Source organism: Mycetomoellerius zeteki, unplaced genomic scaffold (assembly GCF_001594055.1).
Source record: "Mycetomoellerius zeteki isolate Tzet28-1 unplaced genomic scaffold, Tzet1.0 scaffold112, whole genome shotgun sequence".
Lineage (NCBI taxonomy): Eukaryota > Metazoa > Arthropoda > Insecta > Hymenoptera > Formicidae > Mycetomoellerius > Mycetomoellerius zeteki.
Genome location: NW_017256040.1, coordinates 240,794 through 263,030, shown reverse-complemented (window position 1 = coordinate 263,030; position 22,237 = coordinate 240,794). Strand labels below are relative to the sequence as shown.

At 31.8% G+C, this 22,237-nt stretch overlaps 1 protein-coding gene across 1 annotated transcript in view; it reads right to left on the bottom strand.

The window, feature by feature from the left end:
• LOC108726858 (uncharacterized) overlaps positions 1-22,237 on the bottom strand; it is a 76,360-nt gene that overhangs the window by 12,424 nt on the left and 41,699 nt on the right. The window contains exons 5-6 of the mRNA XM_018454654.1: positions 8,233-9,209; positions 5,406-6,900 (exon numbers count right to left, since the gene is read on the bottom strand). Of these exons, the coding sequence (XP_018310156.1) occupies positions 5,406-6,900; positions 8,233-9,209 (2,472 nt within the window). The remainder of the gene's footprint in view (positions 1-5,405; positions 6,901-8,232; positions 9,210-22,237) is intronic.

Sequence of the window (22,237 nt, the reverse complement as noted above, 5' to 3'; positions counted from 1 at the left end):
GCATATCGATTGCATATGTATTGCACATGCCTATGGAATCCTTCTTTATCCTGCAGAAATTACATACATAACTCTAATACTCTCATAGCATCCACTTTTGCGTGTAGACAATAATATCGCAGGAAAATTATATTATATATTTCTCTATTCGATATATTGTATTATCAATTCAAAAGAATTGATAATAACTAATTGATTTCAACTCAAGAGATTCTTCGCAATTCTGCAGAAATGAAGATAATTCCTTCTATGACTTTTCAAGCTGACTTAAGAATAATAAAATTAATGTCATTGTAGATTCAAATTCTCTTGCTCAACTTCTCTTTTTTCTGACTATATTTCTTAAATGTTTTTTCACTATAAACTTCCACTTTACACTTAGATAAAATAAAGACGACGAATATAGTTTTCTTGAGTTTCATGCTTTTTGTATATATAAACTTACTTTTAATTTCGATTTTTCTACGTGATACTTCTCAGGAAATCGGAACTGCGACAGACCGTTCTTCGTTGAATTTTTTAAAGAATCCGTACCGATTATACTCCTAAAAGTTGCAGAAAAAAATTATTATTATCATTAAACTCTCAAAACATATCTGATTAATACAAAGTATACTTACTCATATTGCAACTTTATGAAATATGCTTCATAAAATCTGAATTTTTTTCGAAAGTGGCATAGGTATCCAAAAAGCAAATTGTTAGCAAATTGTCGTTAGATTTACATCAAACTTGCAAACAAAATTGATAACAAATCCGATGTGATTTGTGTTAACAATAAACTTGTATTTTATTTGGTGTTCTTTGTCGACAAAATTTGTAGCAAGTATTTAAAAATTTGTTTTTGACAGATTTGGCTGACTGAGTAAAAGTTTAGTCAAGCATAGGCTATTACAATAGGATCGCACAATGTTAATACTCTATCATTATAATCTATATACTATTAATACTCTTTAACTAAATATATATGCTGTCTAACTAAATTTATTATTATCTAAGTATAATTTACAATGAAAAATTATCAAAAATATTTCTTTAAAACAGAAATCTATGCTCCTGTACACACAACTTACTAACTAGTCTAACTTTGTTGAACACACACTGGAAAAAGTCTGTTTGCATTAATTGGAATTCTGGTTGAAAATGGACAAATCAGAATTTTCTGGTTGAATCTACTGTAACTCTACTAGAGATAACCAAAATTCTGATTGGTACGATCAGAATTTTCTGATTTCTAGTTTATTTTCAACCAGAAATTTTTCTCAGTGCAGTTATATTTTAAAAGAAATAATTCTGCAATACATCTTTCACATATGAAGTCATTCAATGTGAAATCATTCAAATTAATATTAATGTATCCTCTAAAGAACATGTATCGTGCAAAAATCAATAATAACTGTTTAATTTTATGTAACATAAAACGATATTTAATATATAGGATGGTTTATTTTAATCCATCCAGTAAAATATTCCAAAATTCTTAAATTTAAGACGAAACTGTTTCAGACAAAAATTGCTCAGTTACTAAGGGGAAAAAAAATGGTAACCTTTGTTAACCTTGAGAAGATGTCCTTTTAATTAGGTCAGGTGAAGATTTAAAAATTTTTTTAAATAGAATGGTATATTTTTTTTAACAATAAACGAAAATAAGTGGCTAAAATTTCAAAACAATATTTTAAAGGGCACCACTACTCAAGAAAGAATTTTAGGAGCGAATAATGTATAGATTTATTAATTTTAACAATTTTGTATAAAATATATTTTGATATTTTTTTACATTATATAATTTCTCTAATTATTCTGCATATAAAAATATTAAAGTAGAAATATCGAAAGATCAATAAGTTTTCGAGTTATATTATATAATACTTTATTCTAGCACATATTGACATGAAATATTAAATATCTTGTAAACTGTGACAATCTTGCGTTTCGCGGGTTTTCTCCGTGTTCAGATCCATTCTTGGAATGCCAACGTTTCGTGAACCTTGCAGTTCACTTCATCAGGGCGAGGAGCAGCCTGATACTAAGCTGTTCCCCCGGGTCGTTCCTTTTATATTACGCTGCTTGTGTGGGGGGGAGGAGGGGGGAGAAAATTGTGATATAAAAGGAACGACCCGGGGGAACAGCTTAGTATCAGGCTGCTCCTCGCCCTGATGAAGTGAACTGCAAGGTTCACGAAACGTTGGCATTCCAAGAATGGATCTGAACACGGAGAAAACCCGCGAAACGCAAGATTGTCACATAGGTAACACCCGTGAAAGCCTCAAGAATATTATCTTGTAAACTGTTCATTTTTTAATAATCGTACCTTAATTCTTTTATGCGCAGAATAACGAGATAAATCAATTGATGTAAAAAAACAGTTACTTAATAAAAAAAATTATATACTTCCCAAATAGCATAGCAGCGCTTGTAAAGCGCTAAAAAGCGATTATATGTGCTTTTTTAGTGCTTTGTAAGCGCTGTGCACTACTTCGGTTGTATACTACAAAATATATAATTTTTTTTAAATAAACTATGTATTTAAAATAAACTTTTCTTTACACCAATTGATTTATTTCATTATTCTGTACATAAAAGTATTAAGGTACAATTATCAAAAAATGAATAGTTTACAAGATGTTTAATATTTCATGTCAATATGTGCCAAAATAAAATATAAAACAGTTCAAAAACTATTGATATATCTACCTTAATACTTTTCAATACATCTACCTTAATACTTTTACATGCAGAGAAACTAAAGAAATCATATTATGTAAAAAAAATTACATAATTCCAGTTAAAGTTTTAAATAATCTTCATTTGACCCTAAGGACATCTCAAGGTCACTCAAAGATCGCCATCTTCTTTCCCCTTAACAACTTTTAGTTTAAACTTAAGAATTTTCTAAGATAAATTAAGAGATATTCTATTCTATTAGATAGATTAAAATGGATCCTATACAAATACTGTTTTACATTTAAATAGTTAATTCGTATTATTGTATAAATGAAAATATTTATTTTTCTACATATAATAACACTAATTCTACTATATCATATATAACACTAATAAATATTAGAAAACTTTACTATACAATAGGTACAAAAATTTTATGTTATACAGCAATTAAGTTATCATCAAATATTATACTATATTAAATTTAAGCACGATATTCTTTTCATTCAAAAAAATTATGATTTTACGAATTCTAAGAGACGCCCTTTAAGGTAAAAAATAAGAAAAAAAAATAAAAAATAATTTGGAGACATAGTAGTGTCTCGATATATTTTACGGAATTTACTTTTCTTCTGACCATTCGAAGAGGAAATTTTAAGACTAGATTAAATAAAAAAATCTTTCAAATAAAATATTTTATTTAAAAGATGATAATATAATGTCAAATTTGTATAATTTTATTTAATATTATATAATATTATAAAATATATTTTGTTATATTGTTTTTAATTTATCTTCAAAAATATATTTCCTGATCGAATTGTCAGAGTAAATTAAATCCTTTAAAAAGATAAAATATTTATTTTAATGTGGTAAAACAAAAAAGATATTTTTATTTATAAAAAAAGCACTCTGAAAATCATTATTGATTTATAAAATCAATAATTACTAACTTTTCTATTTAAGTTATTTTAATTTTTAAAACCAATCTTGAATAACAGAAGAAATAATTAAGTATCTGCTTATTATCTTATATTCTCTCCAATTGTAAAATGTTTAAATTATCATGCACAGATTGCGAATTCGAATTTACACCAATGAATGAAATAATATAATATGTGAAATATTCGTATAAAATATATTTATAGCATAAAAGAGAAAAAAAGAAATAAGATTAAATTTAGTATAACGATTAAATGTTCTTTTTACATTTACCTTCTATTTAAATTTATGTTCCGTAAAATAATGTTGCATTGAGGGGAAAACTTATATAACTTTAATTTTCCAATTGTACTTACATTACTTTATGATTAATTTGTATTATTGTAGCTATTATTGTACATTGCATTCCTTTTCTACAAAATCAACATTTGCAGCGATAAACATATTGTGTTATTGACCTTATTTTCCTTTAACCAATAAAATAGCATTAAGAATACATTGAATAATAATCAAATAAAAATTATCGTCGAAATAATGTATAGCTATATTTTTTCACACGAAAAAACAAATAAATTGAGTAGTACAGCAAACCTATAACTTACTGCGCGAATTCAATATCTGTAACAAAGAAGATTTGATGGTTTAACAAATCGCTAATGTTATTCAGCTGTCAACTTTGCTACTTTAACATAGAAAATTGACTATCTATATATTACGATTGTAGATTTGCTGTGAATCAGTGAATTTTCTGTTTTTTTCCGTGCATTAATTTTAATAAGTCCACACATATAAACATTATGACATTATTATAACATTATATAATTCGAAATGTATTTTACTGATTAAAGAAATGTAGTTTTAATTTTATTGTAATGATAATCAACAAGATGCGAAAAACCGACAGAAATGGTAAGATCAGTTTCTCTATTCTTAGAAAGATGTAATTTACAATTGCTAGCTACATATCTACATTTATACTTATTTATTATATGTATATTCAGTTATCCTAAATAATTATTCAAACTTTGGAAATAAAGAAATAATTATACATTACAAACCTCATATTCTTATCAATGGAATTTTTTTATCAATACGTTCTTATTTCTTAGTTATATTACATTGAGTAATCACTATTTAAATTTTAAAATTTTAAAATTAAATTGTAACTATTTTTTGACAAATAACGTATACAGTTTGAATAACCTACATTATGTAAATTTATTAGCGATAATTACAAAAAAATTTCATAATTCGATAAAACTGGATTTTTAAAGAAATAAAGTTAGATAATTACAATACATGAAAAAATTTGAATAATCGACAACTTGTTTACTGATATTTCCTTTTCTTTATTTTGAATTTTTAGAATCGCGAGTTTCATCATTTAATTCTCCATTTCTCTATTGTTCATTGTTTATGTTTTTCTCTTTTGCTTTCACTTTTTACATTTGTCTAAAACGCAAAAACAATATACCAAAAAAGAATAAATAATTAATAAAAAAACAAATAGAGGAAAGAATAAACAATATGATTGAAAAGAGCCTGATTGTATTATTAAAATAGAGGTGTAGTAATCGATATACGGTACATTCTGCATGAAAACATAAGATACATAAATAAAAATTCCGTTTGTAATTGTCGCTTCAGCTTTTAATATTTTTGTACTAACAATAAGTACATAAAATTTCTCAATTCTTCTCATTTTTAATCCGTAATAATTGTGTGTTTTTGCTGTTTTAGACACTGGTAAAAAAATATATACTTCAATATGTATCCACACGACGAATTAAACGTTCAACACTTCTTCCTGAATGATCTCCTCTTCGTTCTCTTGCATGTTCATTTCCTGTACATATCCGTCAGTGAACTCTTTAACGAAATCTGCGATTGGCATCACGGGTAACGGCGGATGCTGGCCAGGGTGAGTTTTTCTGTGGCAGATCAAGCCTGGCTTTTGCGTGAATGCTTTGCCGCATATGTCACATACAAACGGACGCTTTCCAGTATGAATAAGCAGATGTTGACGCAACTGGGATCTTCGTGCGAAGGGTTTGTTACAGATCATACAGGAATGCGGTTTGCATCCTGTATGTACCACCATGTGCCTCTTGAATGAGTCTTTCTTTGTAAAAGTTTTACCGCATTCCGCGCAGACTATCTTTTCGCGTTTTTCGTGCTGTGTCACCAAATGTTGATCCAGATTCGCTTGTGTTACCATACGTCTTTTGCAGATGTGACACTCATATTTAGGTTTGTAGTGTGCCCACTTCTGATGGACGTAAAGCGAGCCGGAATTAAGGCACAGTTTGCCACATACGTCGCACTTGACCGGCTTCTCTTTATGATGAAATCGTATATGATTCGTTAGATCCCCCTTGACCTTAAATTTTTTTGAGCAAAAACTGCACTGATGCTCGTACTTGTCCGTATGTTTCCTCGTAAAGTGAGACTGCAAGGAATGCTTCGATCTGCAAATAAAGCCGCAAGCACTACAAGGAAATTTCGTGTTGGTAGACCGTCTCCTGGATTTCCAAGTTTCGTGCTTCCTATCCAGATGAGCGGCAAACAAACTCTTCTTCTGAGTTTTAAAGCCGCACACAGCGCATATATAAGTGTCGTTTTCTATTATACACATCTTCTTTTTATGAGTCCATGCTACGTGTTTTCTGAAGGCTAAAATCGTATCAAACGTCTCCGAGCACAATTTACACTTCATAGCCTCACTGGAATTCTTTGCAGGTGTTTTCATACGCGATGCTTTATTGCTAGGGGGTGTGCTAGGTGCATCTAGCATTGCTTCCTCAAGATATTCTATTTCTCCCTCATCATCATTTGCATCCTCCATCTGATCTTCGCTCGTCTTCTCATCTATCTCTGCGTTGGATGCAAGTTTCTCGATAGTCACCGTACTACCCTCTACTTTCACCTGATATAAATCTCCAGCCGTTTTGCCATCCACAGCTCCACTGATGCCGTTTAGTATGATTGGTTTCATATCTAGTTCTTCTATTTCCTCAACATTTTCGTTAAGAATGCTCTCAACATTGTATGATTTCTCTTCTGTACAATCGTATTCTCCCTCTGAGTAATCCCGTTTTACATCTATACCAATATTTCCATTTTCTATTACTTCTACTTCCTCCTCTGATTCTACTTGATCTTCGTCCGGTAAAGGCATATCGCCTTCAGGCACAAACGCATAATACGGTTTGCCGTCAAATTCCAAAATTTGCCACTTCTTCATTACCAGCGATTCATTACCAAAGATGAAAACGCCACGAGGATTATACGCGCCTTGGTGCCTGAAACATCACGGAATGAAATAATTATTAGAACAATTATGTGAATTTTATTTATACCGCAAAAAATTATAGGCTAGAAGTTATTATTTATCCTATAATATAAATTTAATCAGAGATCACAGATCAACGAAGGTACTCACAAACGAGGAGCTAAAACTACCCTTCTTGTTGATCAGCATTGCACTCCGTTGCAACCTACATTAGTTACGAAATTGTTATAAAATGGGAAAATTCGAAACAAAATATTAAAAAAAAATAAAATATTGCACATAAGTACACATCCAGTATAATCAGTACAATTTATTTTAACAATTTTAGAAATATGTATCCATTTAAAGTTAGCCTATTTCTAAATAATACATTATATTATACTACTAAAAACATTAATGAGAAACGAAAAATGTAATATTTAGAACATAAATACAAACAATAGAATACAAACTATAAATATCTCATAAACAATGTTATTTACAATTGCAACTGATTTAAAATTCGCGAAATTATAATGCTTAAACTTTAAGAGCAAATTAAAAAAAAAAATAAACATAACTTTATAGTTTATAACACCTTTTTTAATTTTTGCTTATTTTTGAATAATGAAATATTTGTATATTTATATTTTGTTATAATATTCTTTTATTTGTACATTTTTTTAAATTAAAAATTTCAAAGTAAAATATTAAGGTAAAATTTCAAGGTAAAATTTTTCAGATATAAAATGAAGTTTTGAATTGTTTTTATAACTTCTCTTATTGTAATATTTCTTGTAATATTTAAGAATTTTTGAAATAATATATAAAATAAAAAAATAAAATGTACAAAATTGATAAATATATTAAAGTTAACGTAAAAATATTAATAAATCAAAACACACAAGAATTAAGCAGCTTCACGTATTTCGTAATATTAGAAATCGTTCATAATAATTTCACATTATTATTATCTTATTGCGATTTTTGTGATCTTATTGCGAACTTTGCGATTTTTGAAAATTTCGTTTTTAACAGGTTTTTGTAACTAAAAATGTGCTAATTCCATTCATTTAAATTTTTCGTATCTATACCAACGCTATCAGTCAACATTACAAACAAATGCTTCGTAATTCATTTTTTGTTTTACATTTCAGCGATTAATATGCCTTTATTGCACGTAAACGTGATAATTATTTATTTATTTAATCATTTTAATTGCTACGAGAGAGAAAAGAAATGAAAGACGAAGATCGTAAAGCACCAATGATGTTTTCAAGTTATGCGATTTTATTTCTTAATAAATTCCTTCAATATGTGATCGATATGTATCACTGGTAAGGGCGGCAGATCGCCCGAGTGAATTTTCCTGTGGCAGATGAGACCGGCTTTTTGAGCAAACGTCTTGCTGCATATGTCGCACGCGTAGATACGCTCGCCGGTATGCAGAAGGAGATGTTGGCTCAGGCTGCTGTGCCTGGCAAACGCTCTGCCGCAGACCGTGCAGCTGTACGGCTTGTCGCCTGTGTGAATTCTCATGTGCTTCCTCAGATCGTAATTTTCGAAGAAGGTCTTGCCGCATTGCTCACACACCGACTTTTCCTTCCTCTCATGCTGCGTCAGCAAGTGCTGATCCAGATTCTGCTGTGTTACGAGCCGTCGATGACACAACGGGCATTCGTATTTTGCCTTGTAATGCGCATGTTTCTGATGGGTGTACAGACTGTGGCTATTTCGGCAGGTCTTGCCGCAGACACCGCACACCACCGGTGACTCCTGATGATTCAATCGGGTATGGGTGGTGAGGTCACCCTTAACTTTGAATCCCTTGCCACAATGCTCACACGAGTAAGCGTAATGTTGGGTATGCTTACGAACAAAGTGCGATCTCAGACTCTCTTTGCGGGTAAACACCAAGCCGCAGACGACGCAGGTGAACTCGCGCTTGTCACTGACGAATCTGTCATTGTTCGCGATTCCGTCGTGCTTCTCGGCGAGATGCGCGATCATCGTGGATCTCTTGTTGCAGCGAAAATCGCACGTTACGCATGGGAGAGGTGCCTGCTTTCGCGGCATCTCATCGGTGAATGTAGAATTCTCTTTCACATCCGTTTCACATCCGCGCATAATCTCCGCCGTGTGCGTAAGCTTATGACGTTTCAATAAATACTTGCTCTTGAAGTATTTAGGACAGACGTCGCAGACGAACGGATTGCATTTTTCTTCACAATCCTCCTGTGACTTCTTTTCTTCTTTACATGCAAAAGTCGATGTTTTCGCTCCAGTTTTATTCGTCACCACTTTGCTGACAAAAGTATCCGCTGATGGCTTCCTACAACATTACAAAGATATACCTTTATTACGATTCTACAGCTGGCAAGTATACAGATCTTGGACTACTTACATTCAAATCTAAAATTTGCGAAGACACATTGGTACGAGCAGAATTAAATTTATTCTCACCCCTCTGCTCGGGGTTTAAAAACAAAAATTTTGGTAATGTGGAAAGCTTATAGGATAACAGATTAATCGCAGTGGATCACAGAAAAGTTGCAACACTTTTTCGATGAGTTTCGAAATACACTCTGTTCACTGGAGTGATTAAGTTTTTACCGTTTTTATTCACTCATTAATCGCTGTGGATCTAACCAGTTACGTTTAACTGTTCTACGAACAAGGCCGAAACCTATTGAAAAAAAGAGTGTTGCAGCCTTTCTATGACTCACTGTACATAATATTAAACTATTAAATATATTAGAGTACATTAACATAATTTTATAATATATATTCATATAACATTAGAAAATAGAATAAAATAAATTCTGTTATAGCGGAATTGTAAATTACAGTGCAAATTTAACTAACTCGATGAATTTGTAATAATTGTTTTTATCATTATCAGATTTCATGTATAATTCTTAATCCTCAATATTCCATATCGTGAAATTAATAATAAAAGAATTGAAAAGTTATAAAAGTGAATTATTTCATAAGAGTTACTTGTGATTATTTTCAACCTGGAAATTTGTGAACTTTTATGTTGTGTACAAAATTGAAAAAGAATGTCAGAGCTTAAAAATTAATATTTTATATTTGATAATTATATGTAGTTCTAAAAATATTTTTAGTTATCTATCAAAATTAATAGAAACTGAAAAAAATGTTCTTATAATAAGATCTCATAGCTAATCATAGATTTTTTTTCAAGACAAAAACAAAAATTATTCTAAAAGTACGTATAATTAACCTTCCTGAAATAAAAAAAAATGAATATTAATAAAATGCTTCCATAAGGATATGTTATCAATCCTAATGTTATTTATGCCAATTTGAAAGATTAAAATAGGACATATATTTTGCTAATATTTTATGAAAATAAGGACTGAAACATCTGCATACAAATTTCTGTAAATACAGAAATTCTGTAAGTACCTGAAATTCTTTTGATATGTAAATTTTTTACTTCAAAAAAATTGTGAATTAATATGTACGGTAGTCTTTACTTGGCATGTGAACTGAAGTAAAAAAATTATTCTATTCTATACAATTTGTTATACTTACACATTGTTGATTACTATTTATGCAATATATAAAACAAATTTATAAAAGCATTTTATTATAATTTATTTTTCATAGTAAAAATTGTACTTATAAAAAATTTTGTAAGATATTTATGAAAAAATATGCGACATTAAATTGCAAATAAATTTTCTCCATCATTTAGAGAGATTATTTTTATTGACGTACATTCTATTGTTTATCACATTGTAACATTTATAATCTTATATCTCATTACGTGATATTCATGTAACAATTATAACGATCATAAAACTTCATTCATTTGAAGATTATACATGTATTATTTTTAATCATGTCGTGAAGCAAAACGATCTACTTTATCTTATATACACACATACATAAAAGATAGCCAATGAAAGGTATTAGATAATAAAAAGATAAATATATATTTTAGGTTATACACCTTACCGATTTGAATATCCTTTAGATATGTTGTAGAAGTGAGTGTCCTGAGTGATTCTTCACAAGAATTAAGCGGAGGACAGCATTGGTTTAGGAGATATAACAAATTAAAGTTTCATAATAAGGTTTGTATAAAGATATTTATTCTATCATGAGAAGTCGTACGCCTCTTAAGCCCAGTGTCCACGATGCTAAAAATCCGTCCGAGATCTCGGATGAAAAAAGAATTGACCAATCGCATTGATCATGTGACTAAATTGTTTAAATGTGATTGGTTAATTCTTTCTCTCTCCGAGATCTCGGACCAATTTCTAGCATCGTGGACACAAGGCTTTAGCAGGGAAGGAGGTGGAATGGAACTCGCTTCGAGTAATAAGTCGTACGCCTTTTAGCAGAGTGGAGGTGGGGTGAACCTCGCTTCGCGATTGTACTATTTCATATGGATTTTCGATTTTCTACAGTTTTCTGACTTTTCATGCAAAGTGAGCTCTATCGCACCTCCCCCCTGCCTAGTCATCCGATTTTCACGCGAAACAAGGTCCACCCTAGAGTCCCTAGAATTAAGAGTCTGGATAATCTTGTTTGATTTTTCATTGGTTCTGAAGTAATATGGCGCGACCAATTGTCGTTATTGAAACTGATGACTGAGCACATGTGTGCATTTACACAACTGTATATGTCAGTTGTGTAAGTGCACATGTATGCATGTCACATATACTGCACATATACGTACGTCATTTTACTTCTAACTAGATGATCGTCCAGATTCTTACTTCTAGGGATTCTAGTCCACCCCACCTTCCCTCCCTGCTTAGAGGCATACGACTTCTTGCCATGCATAATACGTCCCTTATCAATGTCGTCCCCTACATATTATGGAACTTTAATTTATTATGTCTCCTAAACGATTGCTGTCCCCCATTTAATTCTTGTGGAAAATCACTTAGAACACTCTGTCCTACAATATATTTAGACCACGTTTGGAAATGTTACCCGAGTGCTTCCGTATCGTTTTATCCTTGTTGCTCACCCAATGTTAAACAAGAACATGATACACGAAAACATCCTGGTAACGTTTTCGAACGCAGCCCAAAGTACCTATCATGGAACATGTCGAAATGAATTTCGATCGGAATTATTCCGTTTTCCCTAAAAAACACAATAGAAATTTAGGGAATAATTGAATAATTCCAATCGGAATCCATTCCGACTTTATTCCATGATAGGTATCCTGGATACTTATTATGGAACATGTCGGAATGAATTCCGATCAGAATAATTCCGTTTTTCCTAGAAAACACAATAGAAATCTAGGGAATAATTGAATAATTCCGATCGGAATCTATTCCGATTTTTTTTCCATGATAGGTGCCCTGGGCTTTTACCCTGGGTACCTATCATGGAAAAAGTCGGAATGGATTCCGATTGGAATTATTCAATTATTTCCTAGATTTCTATTGTTTTCTGGGGAAAACGGAATAATTTCGATCAAAATCCATTCCGATTTTGTTCCATAATGGACATTCAAATCGGTGAGGTGTAATTTAAAATATACATTTACCAATAAAATTACAAATTAAATTTCTAAAATGTAATCTCAAATTGTTAATATATATAGTGACGAAAAGTTCTATACTATTTTTTTTAATAAGTGCCTTGGTGAAATTATTCCACGTTTGGAACACTTTTTCAATTCTTCTTCATGAAATCGTTAAGAATGTGATCGATGTGCACCACTGGTAAAGGAGGGTGCTCTCCAGGATGAGATTTTCGATGACATATTAATCCAGGCTTTTGCGTGAAGGCTTTCCCACAAATATCACAAATGTACGGTCGTTTTCCCGTGTGAAGTAACAGATGCTGTCTGTAAACAGTTCTACGCGCAAAAGCTTTGCCGCAGATGTGACAGTCATACGGTCGGTCACCGGTGTGGGTCATCATATGCTGCTTCAGTCGGTGATTGTCATTGAAAGATTTGCCGCACTCTTCGCACACGAAACTCTCTTTGCGCTCGTGCTGTAGCAAGATATGTTGATTCAAATTCTCCTGCGTGACCATACGCCTATTGCAGATTTCACATTTATATTTGGGTTTGAAATGCGCCCACTTTTTATGCACGTACAGTGAATTGGTGTTAGAGCAGGTCTTATTGCAGATATCGCATACTACTGGGTCCTCCATGTGCTTGAAACGTACATGCAATCTCATATCGCTCTTCACTTTGAATTTCTTTCCACAGTGCTCGCAATTATACTTGTACTCGGTTCCGTGTTTGCGATCGAGGTGCTCTTTTAACCGTCGTCGGTTTGGAGATTTAAATCCGCAAAAGTTACACAAGTATTCCTGCGGCTTGTTTCTTCGTTTATTTACACGGCTCGTGGAATGTTTCCTGTTAACATGTGAGTAAAAGGTCGATCTGTTGTTACTTTCAAAGGTACAGAAACTACAGGTGTACGTAACATAATCTTTATCCTGTTTGTGCATTACGTCCCAGTGAAACTTTAACATCTTCATCATGGGAAAAGAAATATTGCATTTATCACAAGTATAGAGCTTGGCCTCCTTCTTATTGTCAAGTTGATCTTCATTCGTACCTAACTCGTCCGCCGACAAAACTTCCTTGTTTTCAACATTTACTGCATAAACATTGTTCGATACGTCTGTATAAATTACACTGTTATCATTTGTAATTTCTAAGTTTTCCATATTATCAGTTTGGATTTTCAATATTTCAACAATCTGTTTCTGATTGTGTTGATTCTCTTCTGTTTTTTTTGACAAATGATTTACTGGAAGGAAGGCATAACAGAGACATCCTTCCAAATCAACTACTTTCCACAGCTGCATCGGAATAGATTCTTTGCCATACAGAAAAGATCCATTTCCATTTATGACCCTGAAAATAATACAATATGTTAGTTAGAAATTTTATTATCGAATGAAAATGGTTTTAGAATCTTTATCTCGTAATTTCATCTCTTTTACCCTTCTAAACAAATTTAATATTTGAAATTGAGAATAAAGGATCTTTTTATATAAACAGATGAGGTGCACATTTCAGACAAAACATAAGTTTGTGGTTTTGTTAATTATTTATATATCATTTTCCAATTATTTCTTCTAATCTCTCAAAAATTACAATCAACAGCAAGTCAATAGTCATACTTATTTCTAGTGGTAAGCAAAATTTCTGTTTTGTAGTAATTTATACATTCTGTAACGTTAAACAGTTAAATTACATATTTGATTACAGCTAATCATACATATATACATATATACTAGATATTCAAAGAAGGGACCCCAAATTTACTCGGGAGGATGACGTTTTGAAAGAAATGTTTCAGACAAAAATTGTGAGGTATAAAAAGATCTATTTACAGATTTTATCAGTTTGACCTTGGATGGCACCAAAGTCAAGATCAAATCGATTTTTTTAAATGGAACACCCTATTTTTGATGCCATAATCTAATAGCTGGTGTCAAGAGCTTTTCAAAACATTATAATAAAGTTATTTTTCATTGAGTACTTTTCAAGTCATAAAGCTTGAAAGTTACAGTATCGCCGGCATTAGCATTACGCAAGTTCGACCGACGGTTAAAACCTCTTGAATGTTGTTCAGAATCATGTCCTGAATAACATTTGTTAAAATCAAGGCCATTGGAGATTATTCCTCTTATTTTCATTTTTGTACTAAAAATTCATTTTTACGTAAAAATGAAAATAAAAGATATAACCTCCAATGGCCTTGATCTTGACAAATGTTATCCATATACTGTAACTTTCAAGCCTTATAACTCGAAAAATACTTAATGAAAAATAACTTTATTAGTGTTTTGAAAAGCTCTTGACACCAGCTATTAGATTCTGACATCAAAAATAGGGTGTTCAATTTTAAAAAATCGATTTGACCTTAACCTGACTTTGGCGACGCCACCCAAGGTCAAACTGATAAGATCTATAAATAGATCTTTTTATACCTTACAATTTTTGTCTCAACATTTCTTTCAAAAACGTCATCCTCCTGAGTAAATTCGGGGGGGAAGGGGATCTCGACCTTTTCTGAACACCCTGTATATATACAATAAAGGTATTATTAAATAGAATATAAATATTGTGCTATACATAAAAAAATATATACCATTCAAATATTAAGATGTAATGTAAATACCCTTTCGTAATAAATTCATCGTACTTACAAGCACGAATAATTGTACAATTATTTTACGCATACATACATTTAGAATATGAATGTTTCCAAAGAAAATATAACAAATAAATTACCAGGAGTAACTAATGAGATTCAACAATCAATTTATAAACAATTATAAAACACTATATTATGAAATATAATTTCATTTTGAAAAATTTCAAATCTTAATAATTCTTCTTTAATTAATGGAATAAACAAGCGAAATGACAATAATATAATGCATAATAAAACAAGCTAATAAATTTTAGAGATTTCATTTTTTAAAAATAACTTAATGCATATAATTGATATTTAATTCTCTAATATAAAAAATATGTGTAAGATTCATTTACATATACATATGGCAATTAAAATTCTTTGTAAATAATATCTTGAGTTATCTTATGTGGTAAAATTGTTATATGTATCATTATCTCTAGATATCACTCGATAAAAAACTTGTATAATGGAAGTATCTCATTCGCATAGTATATGAATATTAATAACACAAGTATGTTTTTCTTTTATACACTAGCTACATACGTTCCAAAATTTATTACCAGTATGCTAAAAATCTATAGCTTACATTACGTGCACTGTAAGATGTCATCACTGGCAGTGAATTTTGGAATACAGTTGTCCTACGAAAATACGAACAGTTGTACGAAAAGTGCATTCATTGGAATCTTACGTACAAAGTTTACACCAATCAATCATCATGTCAACCGTTCATAACATCGTTCAAAATATGGTCGATAAGGACGCGCGGCAGAGGTGGATGAGAACCTGGATGAGACTTCCTGTGACTGATTAGACCCGGCTTCTGAGTAAAGGCTTTGCCGCAAATATCGCATACATATGGCCTGATGCCGGTGTGGATGAGCAGATGTTGCTTGAGAGCTGTCCTACGGGCGAAGGACTTACTGCAGATGGTGCAACTGTATGGTTTATCCCCGGTGTGGATCCTCATATGCACCTTCAATCTGCTGTTCCGCGAGAACGTCTTGCCGCATTCTTCGCATACCACGTTTTCTCTGCGCTCATGCTGCCTGAGCATGTGCTCGTTGAGATTCTCCTGGCTGACCATCCGTCTCTTGCATATCTGACACTCGTACTTGGCCTTGTAGTGTGCAAACTTCTGGTGTACGTACAAAGAGTTGCTATTGAGACAAGTCTTACCGCAAACATCGCAAATTACCGGTTGCTCCCGGTGGCTGAAACGTATATGGTTTGTGAGATCGCCCTTGACCTTAAACTTCTTACCGCAGGTTTCGCAGGAAAACTTGAAGTCATCTGTGTGCTTACGCGCGACGTGTATCTTCAATTCATACTTGTTCTTGTTCTTGTAATCGCACTGGTTGCAATAAAATAGTTCCGGCTGCGCGTCGCCGTCGCAGGACTGTGGCTGTTTGTGTTTTCGCTTGATATGAGAATATAGCGACGACTTCTTGGCAGTTTTGAACCCGCACTCGTTGCACGTGTACACCTTATTAATGTCCTCCACCTTGTGCCGGCGTTTATGAGAGTATAGCGTGCTCTTTTTTGCACATGTAAAATCGCAAAGATCGCAATGTTCTTCAACGGATGGCTTCGTTTGATTAGATTTCTTCGGAATATCAACGGCGATCGCCGATGTTTCAATGTTATCTTCAACACTAACTTCCGTTTTAATTATTAAGTTAGGATCCTCAGACGAGATTAACGCAGTAGTCTTAGCTGTTCCACTGCTGTACGAACAAGCTGATTGACTAGTCTTCTTGAGAGACGTGTAGTTACATTTCATTATTCTACGTTTTTTTTCCGTACAACTTGCCTCCAAATTTTTCTTAGTTGTCTTATGATTTTGTGCCAAGTGAGATGCTAAAGTAGTGCTTCTTTTACATTCAAAATCACATACGTTGCAAATAAAATTCATCGTATTCTTGTTCCTATGCTTGCGCATGTGCATATTCAGACTAGTTTTATTCAAACATTCATAATTGCAAATCGTACAATTAAGCTTCTTAGGATTTGTTTTAGCTACTTCTTTCTTATGTTTCTTTTTTACATGCGCATCCAAAGTTGCCAATCTATTACAATCAAAATCACAAAAGGTGCAAACGTAAAATACATATTTGCTCCCGTATTTTGCTTCCTGTAAACGCAACTTTAATTGTTTGGATGGTCTTCGAACTTTCGTCTTTAAACTATTTGTCTTTAAATATAGCATGTACTTTTCTTTCAGACGTCCTTCTCGAAGCCATGAATGCATACTGTGTGTTATTTTGTGGCGACTTAGCATAGATTGCATAGGAAATTTCATATTGCACTTATCGCAAGTGTAACTATCGATGACTACGTTGTGCAAACGCATCAAGGAATCCATGCAACTACTGACGTTACATTCGCTGAGTTTCTGATTGCTCTGTTGATTCTTGATTTCTTCGATTTCAATAGGGGCCAACGATAATACATTAAGTACCTCTGTAGTTTCCTCAGTTTTATGGACGTCTTTTAACATCGGTACTAACGAATAGTGCAGTTTACCATTAGCATCAGCATGCTGCCACAGTTTCATCGGTACTGAATCCTTTCCGGCAATAAAGCAACCAGAAGCATCCATCTGCAAGATCTTCTCGCTGCAGTTTTGTTCTCTAAAACATATAAAATACAGCGATTAGTTTCAGTAATGTTAGGATTTGAACATCTCAATCACTACTTACTCCAGGTCTAAAAGATGTTTCTACAAGAAAGTTTTGGATATGATTGAATCGTGTGGAACTCTTATATAATTCGCAAGTCACGAATTCATTCATATTTTTTTTATATTTAATAATACATTATAAAATACGTCTTTTTTCAGGATATTAAAAGGATACAAAATTAATTTATTGAAACTGTGTAACAATTCAAATTTACACTTATATTATATATAAATTAGAAGTTATAGTGAAAAATAACATAACATGAATTTCAGATAACTTAATATATATAAATCATTTAATAAATATAACTGTTTCAGGTAAATAGGTTTATAATTAGTTTAAGCTCTATTTTTTTATTTAACCATCATCAATTCACATTTTTTCTTATAATATTTGGACAAGTAGATTTATTAATTACGTATATACAAAACTAAATATACCATTACAAATAAAATAACTGCTTTCTTTTCAAGAAACATAGATGATGATGGTAAGTGTGCATCTGATACTTCTTACGCATAGTTACATCTCCTCTTAATAGGTTGTACACGTATGTAAGTCATAAATATATAGCGATGATTTTTTATTAAATGGTTGACTAAACGTCTCTTCAAGTTAAAACACGGCAATTATAAATCTTATCGTGCTGCTACATATGGCTGTCGAGATCCTCTTGCTTTAAAAATTGTAATCTTGTTACATATGACATAGTGAAATGTGTACTCGTTTGAATGCATTCACTGCATGCCTTTTTATGTAACAAATAATTGGTTCTGTAGAATCTTCCGCAAATATCGCTTCTTCAACCTCTGCAAATATTATTTGCAATTCCTTTAAATTTTTTCCAACTTAAATTTTCACTATAAATTTTTTATGTTAGATTCAATTTGTCTTTTCGATTTTCTTCTCCACAGATTCGTCAGCAGCTTCCACTTTTACTAATGATGAAAGACACGACGATTCTATGATTCTCACTTTTATCTTCTTACTTTTATCTTCATCTTTGAAATAAGGATCTTATATTGGTACAAAAGAAAATTGACGGTTGCTTTGAATCTTAAGAAAATTTTGTTCAAGAAAATCACATGGTATAAACCTAAAAGTAAGAAAAATAAGTCAGTGGCGCAAATATTATACAGAGACTGTAAAAACACCCCCCCCCCTTGCACAATCATTAAATATATATATTTATTTAACATATAACAAGGAATATAACATTATAACATAATGCAATATAAAATTGTAAATTGTTATAAAACAATATTTTCTTCATATTAAGAGCATCTTTACAACTTTTCTCGCATTATATTTAATAAGTAATCCTTATGTGAATAAAATGAAAAATACATTGTACATTTGTCATTATACTATTTTACTTAAAAATGTATGTCTATCAATTTTGTGTTAATAATATCTGAATATGTGATATTTAAAAGCAATGTATTCTCCTTAAGTCTTCAGTTGATTTAATATTATTAATAAAATTCATATTCGTTGACGAAGCATTGACATGTTAACTTTATTATATGATATTCCCATTCGCACTCATTTTTTAAAAAAGATTTTTTCATATTAATATAATTTACAATTAGCTAATAACTAAAGATATTTAACTAACAATTGTTTTTTTTAATATTTTTAAATATTTTTAAAAACATTCATCACAGCAGCAAAAGAGTTGTTTTCTATTATTAAAAATACAACTACTATTTAATAATTATAATACAGGTTGACTGATAATTAATGATTACTCTCTCGCATATCGACAGAATGGACAAAACTAAATAGAAAAGTCCTTTATCATTTTGCAATTTTCACATGATTGATGAGATATTAATTTTTAAAAATCGCCAACTGTATCTTGTGTCCGTCCGCCCAAAAATTGTAAAATGATAAGAGGACTTTTCTATTCAGTTTAATCCATTTTGTCTCTATGCAAGAGTTTAATCATTAATTGTAAAACACCCTGTATATTATATTTTATTATGTTGTTTCATTATATTTAATTTAAAAAAAAAAAACGGATTCATCAATATATATTTTAATCGTGGAAAATGTGAATACATTCATTTACTAAAAACATATGTATTTATTTAGTATTTTACATCAATTTTATACTGTACATTGCATCATCCCATATGATAAAAATTCGCTATCAAAAGCGAGCATGGCGAGGATTATTATCATAAAATCATATTTTCGATAACTTTTTCAAAATAAATTTCTATTAAAAAAAACTGAATAGAGGATAACATTCTCATCACCAATTTAAATTACACACACGGATAAATTTATTACATGAAATGTCAAAAGATATAGTGTATGCCTTTATGCTGCAGTGAATATAAAAAAAAATTATTATTCTATGAAAAATAGAATTTATTGTTAATGAAAATATATCACAATCTTACTTGTTAGTCAAAGTATTAAAAATAGAGAATACAAGAATTATAGTAAATATGTTATCATATTTCAAAAGATATTGAATTTGATATTGCAAAGATGGTGACATATTTTTCATTAAACTCGATTCATAAACAAAATTGGAAGACTTCGATATAAAAATGAAATGTAATTATACAATAAACAAATTCAAGATAGAGTATAATATAGGAAAAAAATTATATCTAATATTAGATTAACATAGGCATCATTTTTTCTATTTATATTGTCAACAGATTTATTGTAAATCATAATACGAATATATTAAAAGTTTCAAAAGAAAAATTAAAAAATAACAGAATAATTTTGTAATTCCATAATTACAATCTTCGAATATTCAAAATTTAATCAGAGTAAATAAATATTTGAATGCAGAATGTCAGAATTTAATCGTAAATCTGATAAACCTGATATAGTATCAATTTGTAACTTATTTTCAAGTAAATTTATCAACAAATTTAAATGCAAAGTCAACATACCAGTATAGCAGCATGTACTATCAAGAAAAGGATCCTCCAATTTTAAAATTTACATGTCACAAGATAATAATATATCGCCTTTGATGTAGACGAGATTGTCCAAACTGCGTTACATTATAAACGTATCGTCATTGACATAATATTAAAAAATCATCTGTTTGCACATCACGCGCTTTTAGAGATTATATATGTATATTAGAGAACCATAAGGTCACTCTCTTTATATCACATATTCATCTGTTGTTTATACACACGAATCACTTGGCACTTTTATTTACAACAATTTTGTCTTGCACGCCGTGCAGGAGATTCGTAATTTTAATAGGTGGAGGCGGTGGATGTACACCAGGATGCTTTTTACGGTGCAACATCATTGGCGATCGTTGAGTAAAGCTCTGACCGCAAATATCGCAAACGTAAGGTCGCTCGCCAACGTGAGTCAACAGATGAATCTTTTGTGAACTGAGGCAGCCGAAGGTTTTGCCGCATATTGCGCAGAGATACGACTTTTCTCCCGAATGTGTCCTGAGGTGCTTCGTGAGACCGTATTTGAACTTGAATTCCATACCACACTGCTCGCAAACGTACTTCATCTTATGCAGCTCAGCGTGACTGTCAAGATTTTTCTGGGTCTTAAAGCGCTTTCTGCAAACTTGGCACTCAAACTCCTTAACCTTCGTCTTGTGCTTGTAATGCTTGTGGAAATACAAGGAACTTTTGCTGGGATAAGATGTGCCGCATATGTCGCAAACACAGGATTCTGTATCGTGATCCTTCATATGCGTTGTATAGTCGGATTGTACCTTGAACATCTTGCCGCATTGTTCGCAGCTGTAGTTGTAGTCCTCGGTATGCTTGCGAATATAATGTATCTTCAAATACGGTTTCGTGCGCGCTTTAAATTCGCACAGGGTGCACGCATGAAGCTGCGCGGGCTCGTCGTGAATTTCCATATGCCTAGAAAGATACGCACTAGTCTTGAAGCCCTTGGAGCAGATTGTGCATTTGTGCGGACGGGAATTGCTATGCTTGAACATATGACTGGTGAGTTTGCTCTTGCGATCAAACGTAATATAACAAATCTGGCAGATATGCGACTTTTTTTTTGGACTAGTCGTGTGTTTACCGGATCGCGTTTTCGAGAGTTCATCTTTGCGCCGTTTCCTAAAGTCCAAAGGAGCATCATCCAAATCGTCCAAATCATCCAAATCATCGACGGCTACCTTATTTTTCTTTCTAGTCTCAACGCGTTCTTGATCTTTCTCTTCAGGATTATCTTTTTCCGTTTTTACTTCATTTTCTTTCGACTCAGCTTTGGAACTATTTTCTTCGATAGGCGGAGGTTCTTTCATCATAAACACGCTCAATGACTTTGGGATGCGAAAATAATCGTCTTCCAGTTTTACTATCAGAAAAGTTGACGAGAGTGGATCTAGCTGATCGGACCTAAAAAAATTATAAAAATCAGTCAGTCGATTTTTATTCGTTAGTATAATGAGGATATGGACGTGCTGGTTGCACGCGAGCATGCATGGTGCAACTTCAGTTAAAAGTTTCAATAAAGAAGCAAAGCTGAATTCTATA